The 5,990-nt window shown below is 37.1% G+C and overlaps 2 protein-coding genes across 5 annotated transcripts in view; one reads left to right on the forward strand and one right to left on the reverse strand.

Annotated features, from left to right (window-relative positions):
• FAM186A (family with sequence similarity 186 member A) overlaps nucleotides 1-1,893 on the reverse strand; it is a gene marked incomplete at its 5' end in the record, with an annotated part of 59,568 nt that extends 57,675 nt beyond the window's left edge. The window contains one exon of the mRNA XM_019662225.1: nucleotides 1,717-1,893. Coding sequence (XP_019517770.1) covers nucleotides 1,717-1,893 — 177 coding nt within the window. The remainder of the gene's footprint in view (nucleotides 1-1,716) is intronic.
• Nucleotides 1,894-5,451: 3,558 nt separating this feature from the next.
• Nucleotides 5,452-5,990, forward strand: part of LARP4 (La ribonucleoprotein 4) — a 64,918-nt gene continuing 64,379 nt past the window's right edge. For 3 of the 4 annotated variants that reach the window (XM_019662276.1, XM_019662278.1, XM_019662279.1), the window contains exon 1: nucleotides 5,452-5,664. In XM_019662276.1, coding sequence (XP_019517821.1) covers nucleotides 5,647-5,664 — 18 coding nt within the window. In that variant the 5' untranslated portion in view covers nucleotides 5,452-5,646. The remainder of the gene's footprint in view (nucleotides 5,665-5,990) is intronic. The other variant, XM_019662277.1, reaches the window with a different exon arrangement.

Genomic DNA, 5,990 nt, shown 5'->3' on the forward strand with positions numbered 1-5,990 from the left:
AAGCAACATCCTCCACAACTAGACTGAAGAACAAAACAACAGTAACTTGTCTGTTCCCCTTCCCCCAATTCCCCAGCACTGTTCCCATCTCCCCAATTCTCCAATAAAAAAAATCTAAAAAAAATTGAACTACCAAAGGAGACATACTGAGTGCAAATAAGCTCATGGAAAGATGCTCAAAATCACGAGTCATTATGAAAGCACAAATTAAAACCACAATGAGATACTATTATACACCTTTTGGAATGGGTAAATTTAAAAAGATTGATAATATTAAGTGTTGATAAAGATGTGAAGCAATTGAAAATATCATATACTGCCTGTGGAAATATAAAATAGTATAAACATTTTTTAACAATTAGTAGTTAATTTTAAAAATTGAATATTTACATGCCACATGACCCAGCCATTCCAAACTTAGGTGTTTATCCAAAAGAAACAAAAGCATATGTTAAAAAAAAGAAAGAAATATACTTAATGTGTTCCATGAGATAGCAAGATGGAAAATATAAAATGATAAAAAGCCATGGAGGATAAATCAATAAATTATATCTATTGAACAGTAAAAAAAAAGCATATGTTCATAAGTTGTGAATAAATACACAAATGTTCGTAGCAGCTTTATTTGTAATAACCCCAAACCTGAAACAACTCAAATGCCCATCCCATGAAAAAACATTCAGCAATAAAAAGCAATAAACTACATATGCAAGAATGTGGATGAATCTCAAAATAATTATGCTAAGTGAAAGAAGACAGAAGAAAGTAGATATACGAGTCCACTAACATAAAATTATTTTAAAATGCAAAATAATGTATTGTAACAGAAAGCAGATTCTGGTTGGCTGGGGACTGGGGTGGGGGTCAGGCAAAGAGAGTTGTGTGGGAATGATTGTAAAGGGACAGAAAGAAAATTTTGGGGGTTTTGGGTAAATTCATTGTTGATTGTGATGAAGGTTTCCTGGGAGTTCATGTATATTAAAACATATACTTTAAAAATACCCATTCTATTGTATGGCAACTACACCTCAGTGAAGCTGTTAGAAGCAGACACTGTGTTACTGTTGCTAGTTGTGGGGAGTTGGAGTATGAGTAAGTCTATGTGGAGAATGAGAAAGTAAAACAAACCATTTAGCACTTCTTAAACACAGGAAAGGACTTCCCCTGAATTAATTTGTTAATCTGACTGATTTTATTGTATTCTGTCTGAGACTAGAATGCAGCATTGCCTTAATTGTTTGGGGGTCTATTTGATATATTATTCAAGCTCTTTTTAAATTGTATTTGTATTTCTCATGGCCAATAAACCCCTCTTCCATGAAGTGTTCAGTGGTAATAAAAGGAACTAGAATTCAAAGCAATGTTTCCTCGTGTTAATAGTTACTTGATAAAAACTCATTTGTGAACAAATGAAAACTATTGATTAAAATTAGATAACAAAATTAGGTATAGATTTTAATTTTTCTTTGTATCTAAATCACTCAATAGCACATGTGATTTCTTTAAAAGCTTGATTAATTCTGATATTAAAGTAAGAGATATCAATATAAAACTGGAGCTTGTTATTCAGTCAGGTGAAATTGTCATTTGAAATCAAAGTTACCTCAAAACAGTCAAATATCATGCAAATAAAGTGAGTTCTAAAAAAAAAAATGTAGCTGATCATGGAAAGTTAAAAAAAAGTTGCAACCTGTAAACTTCTTATTTACTACCTACCTGTCTGGCTCGAAAGAGTTGTGCTCCCTCAATCTTAGAGATGACTTGCTGTACTGTGACTGGGGTCTCAAGCTTAGGGATCATTGATTTACTTAGGGCTATTCTGGACATGATGGTGGAATCTATAACTTCATTTTCTGATTCAGATTCGCCATCTCTCGTATTCCGCATTTTGATAAATATTTTGAAAAGTTAAATGATTTTCTTTTATTTCTTTTCACAGAATATCAGCAAATGCTAATAAACGTGTAGAAAAAAGCTAGAAGAGGTCTTTCCCGCTTCCAGGGGTTGTGAATTATTCTGCTACTAATTGGTTGCTAACCATGGTGTTCCAGTCCTGGTGATGTCATAATAGACCCATTGTGACATTATCATTGACTCAAACATTTAAAGAGTGCTTACTATAGTCAGAGAACTAGGCATTCCATATGCTGTGATGGTAGAAGGGTGAAGGGAGGTGGGAGGGTAGGAAAAGAATAGACAACAGGAATGATAAAAGAAATAGAAGATATAGCCCTGCTTAAATGAGCTTAAAATCTAGCTGTTAGAATTCAAGATCCAGTGTATCAAATGTAGCTCCTGGTTCTTCTCTTCTTCAACTTTTGCTTAAGAATTTTTTCAGCCTGTAATGGAATAATTGTGTTACAAATTCCTCAGCTGCCCTTCAACTTTTGCTAGACATGCAGAAACTTGGAAGATGTTATTTGAATGATTATCATGCTCTTTGCACTACCTGTTTTTTCAAGGAACCTGACTGTAGAAGGCTTTGAAGTTCCATAGTTGGCTCCAGAAATTGAAGGGAAGGCTAGGGCTGCTTTCTAACTAAAAGAGGACAGCTTTGGGCAGCCTCTTTGATTGCACAGGAGGTGAAAAGATTTAGGAGACTGGAGGAATTAAAGATCAGGTAGTTCTGTTGGCTGTGTAGCTTATTTTTTTCATTTAAAAAAATATGAAAAATTACATATATAGCATATATATATATATATATATATATATATATATAAAACATATAGCCATGTGCCTATCACTTGGAATGAATATTAACATTTTTGTCATATTTGCCTCAGATATATATATATATCACATCTGTTGGCAGCTCAGCGGCAGCTCAGCTCAAGCCGGGAATCAAACCACTAGTTGCTCAGAGCTCAACTGATCCACTCGGCAGGCCCTGCCTCAGATATTTTTAAATAAATGAAAGCATTAGAGATAAAGTTGAAGACCCCTTTGGTGTTCTTCCCAAACTCTTTCCTTCCCCTCTATCCCTTTTTAGAGGCAATGACAATCATGAATTGGATGTGTTTATGTCTAGTCTATGTTTATATGGTTTTACTACAGGTATATGTATTCATAAACTATATAATATCATTTTGTAGGTTTTAGGTTTTATACAAGTTTTGGGTGTTTTCTACAAGAACTTCCTATCTGAGTACTCATTGTAAACCTAGTCATATGTTGAGTCCTTGTTGTAAACTTGTAAAGTTAAACAATATATATGTTTCAGGCCTTCAGAGAAAGGGAGGCAGAGGATAATAAAGTAGTTGTCTTTTAAAAATACCAATATACTTAGAGAGAGCAAATTAGATATTTTTCCTTCTCTTTAATTAAGATCCTTTGCTTAAGTTACTCCCTCCTTTGTGTTTCCAAATCACTTTGTAAACTTTCTATTATAGTACTTAACTCATCAAAGTGTAACTATTATTTGTCTCTATCTACTAATTGGTGAACTTCTCAAAACCAGATGCTGTACTTAGTTTTCTTTTTCTAACATTTGGTATATTCTTTCTCAGTTCCTCTACAGAAACAGTCTAAAATTTGGATATCCATTATATTGGGTCACCAGAAAAGTCATGACGTATTTTTTCTGTTTTCTATGCAAAAATGCACCACAGCTTTTCCGACGACCCAATAGTTTCTCAGATTCTTCTCCTTATGGAAACTTTTCTAAGCCCCAGAATACTTCCTTCTATTGTTAGACTGCCCACCCTGCCCCTAGTCATAAAATATTACTCCCCCCCTTCCTGTAAATCACAAGTCTATTTATTCAAGGAACTTCATGTTTTCTGAAAGGACCACAATTAAGGGGAATTATTTATTTTTATAAATATGAGGTTTGATTAAAATACCCATCATTATCCAGCATTTCTTGAGATTATCAATTAATCCATTTAAGTACTTTGTTGATAATATTAGATTGTGAGATCCTTAAATAACTTTTATTTCTTTACATTGGTTACTCCAGTAGGCATTCACAAAGCTGCCTACGTGCTTGTCAACTAAACTAATTTAGCATTATTGTGCTCTTTCTTGCTCTCATATTTTTTATGCATCATGGAATTTGTCAGCAACTGGAAATGAAAACTTTTTAAAGCAAATTTTAAAATCTCTCTCCTTCCCTTTCAATTTGACATTTGTTGAGACACTACTATGAGGCTACCATTATCGTAGACTGTGAAGAATATGATAGGTTACTTGTGAAGAAACTAGAAAACAAAAAGAGAAAATTATTTAAGATAGACTATAATATTCAAGTGCTAACAAGGGACATAAAGAAGAGACCTGTGGGGAGCACAGTCTTTGGGAAAACCTTATGGAAAGAGAAGGCTGATTGACGAATGAAGGCATTCCAGATAGGGAAGACCTTGGAGCTGAGTGCTGAGTTTGTATTTCAGGGGAAAAGTGAGGAGATTGGTTTAATTGAGATGAAGTAATGTTGACTGGGGATCAGATTAGGGAGAGTATGAAACACAAATAGCAATGATGGGGGAATTAATTTGGTACCTAAGTGAAATAAGGAGATTCATTTGCGTTAAAGTCAGGGAGATTATGTGGGATCAGAATGGTCTTGAAAGCAAATAACAGCAGTTTTGTGAAACCTTCAATTCAGGAAGATTTTTGAAATAATAGAATGGAAAAAAAATACATTGGAAAAGATCAAGACGTGATTATTTCAAAAGACGAGGGTCTGAGCTAGGATATACAAGTGGGACTGACAAGGGAGGGATAAGTCCTACTAGATGTTGTAAAGATAACAAGAAATTTGGATTATCTAATAGAAAATTAAAAGATAATTAAACATTTTTTTATTATATTTCATTTGAATTGACGGCACAACACCAAGAAGAGGCTATCCAGATTATTATTAAGTAGCATTATATTAAGCAGAGATGTTGGTACCCGAGTCAAGCGAACATGGGACAAAGTTCTTTAAAGGTGTGTCTAAGAGAAACCCGCCCTTGTAGAGAGGACTTCTTTAACTGTTAAAATGGGGATAACAGTATACATTGCATATGATTGTTTTAAGATTAATTCATGTAAAATACGTAGAATGCCAAACACATAGTAAGCATGTAATATACAGCAGCTGCTATTAATATATTTACTATTAGTGCTTTTTTTTTTCCTCCTCTACTTTTTTTCTGTTAGCCACCACCTTTTCGGCAGCGTTGGGCGTTCCTTCAGAACAGTTCGCACAAACTCGGCTTTTCACCAGATCTAGATTTTGAGCTATGAAAACTACGAAATTATTATGGCCATGGTAGCTGTTTGGCAATGGATAAAATGCAGTAAGGCTTTTACACACCCCCGTAGCACAGAATGGTGCCTTCCTCTGGTCGCTTCCCTCCTCCTCCCGGGACATATGATAGTACTTTCCATATTGCTGCTGGAAAAGGTGGTGCAAAAGTTGAGCAAGCCGAGGAGGAGTGTTTCTTCTCCCGGAAGCAATTGTTCTTTAGAACCGGAAACGGTTGCCGTTTCAAGGGAGGTGGGACTGGGCGGGTCAGGCCGCAGCGGCTGACGGCGGGGGAGGAGCCGGGTCCACTGCCGGGTGGAGGGGCCAGGCGAGTGTCCTTATCCTAGCGTTTGGGGCTCGGGCCTGTACAGTTGGAGTAGCAGCGGCGAGAACGATTGGGCCGAAAGGGGGAAGACATGTTGCTCTTCGTGGAGGTGAGTGGACTCGGTGATTTCGTCCTGCTCTTAGGAGAGCAAGAGTGTGGAGACGCCGGCCGGTCCCACCGCCATGTGACTTTCCAGGCCGTACACGCCGCGGAACCGGCAGATAGGCTGACACAGCACCTGGGCCGTGCAGGCCTGCGGCTCCACTCTGCGCTCTCACAACACTTTAGGAAGCTGTGGGATGTGAGGGCCAGAGCAGGGGAACACTGAAGGTGGAGAATCGAGGCTTGTCTGCTCTGGCGTGAGGATCAGAGGAAGGGGGAAGCGTCCCATATGGATCTCCTAAAGGAGGCAAACGGGCGGGGGAGGGGGTGCGG

The sequence above is a fragment of the Hipposideros armiger genome, unplaced genomic scaffold (genome assembly GCF_001890085.2).
Source record: "Hipposideros armiger isolate ML-2016 unplaced genomic scaffold, ASM189008v1 scaffold_371, whole genome shotgun sequence".
Lineage (NCBI taxonomy): Eukaryota > Metazoa > Chordata > Mammalia > Chiroptera > Hipposideridae > Hipposideros > Hipposideros armiger.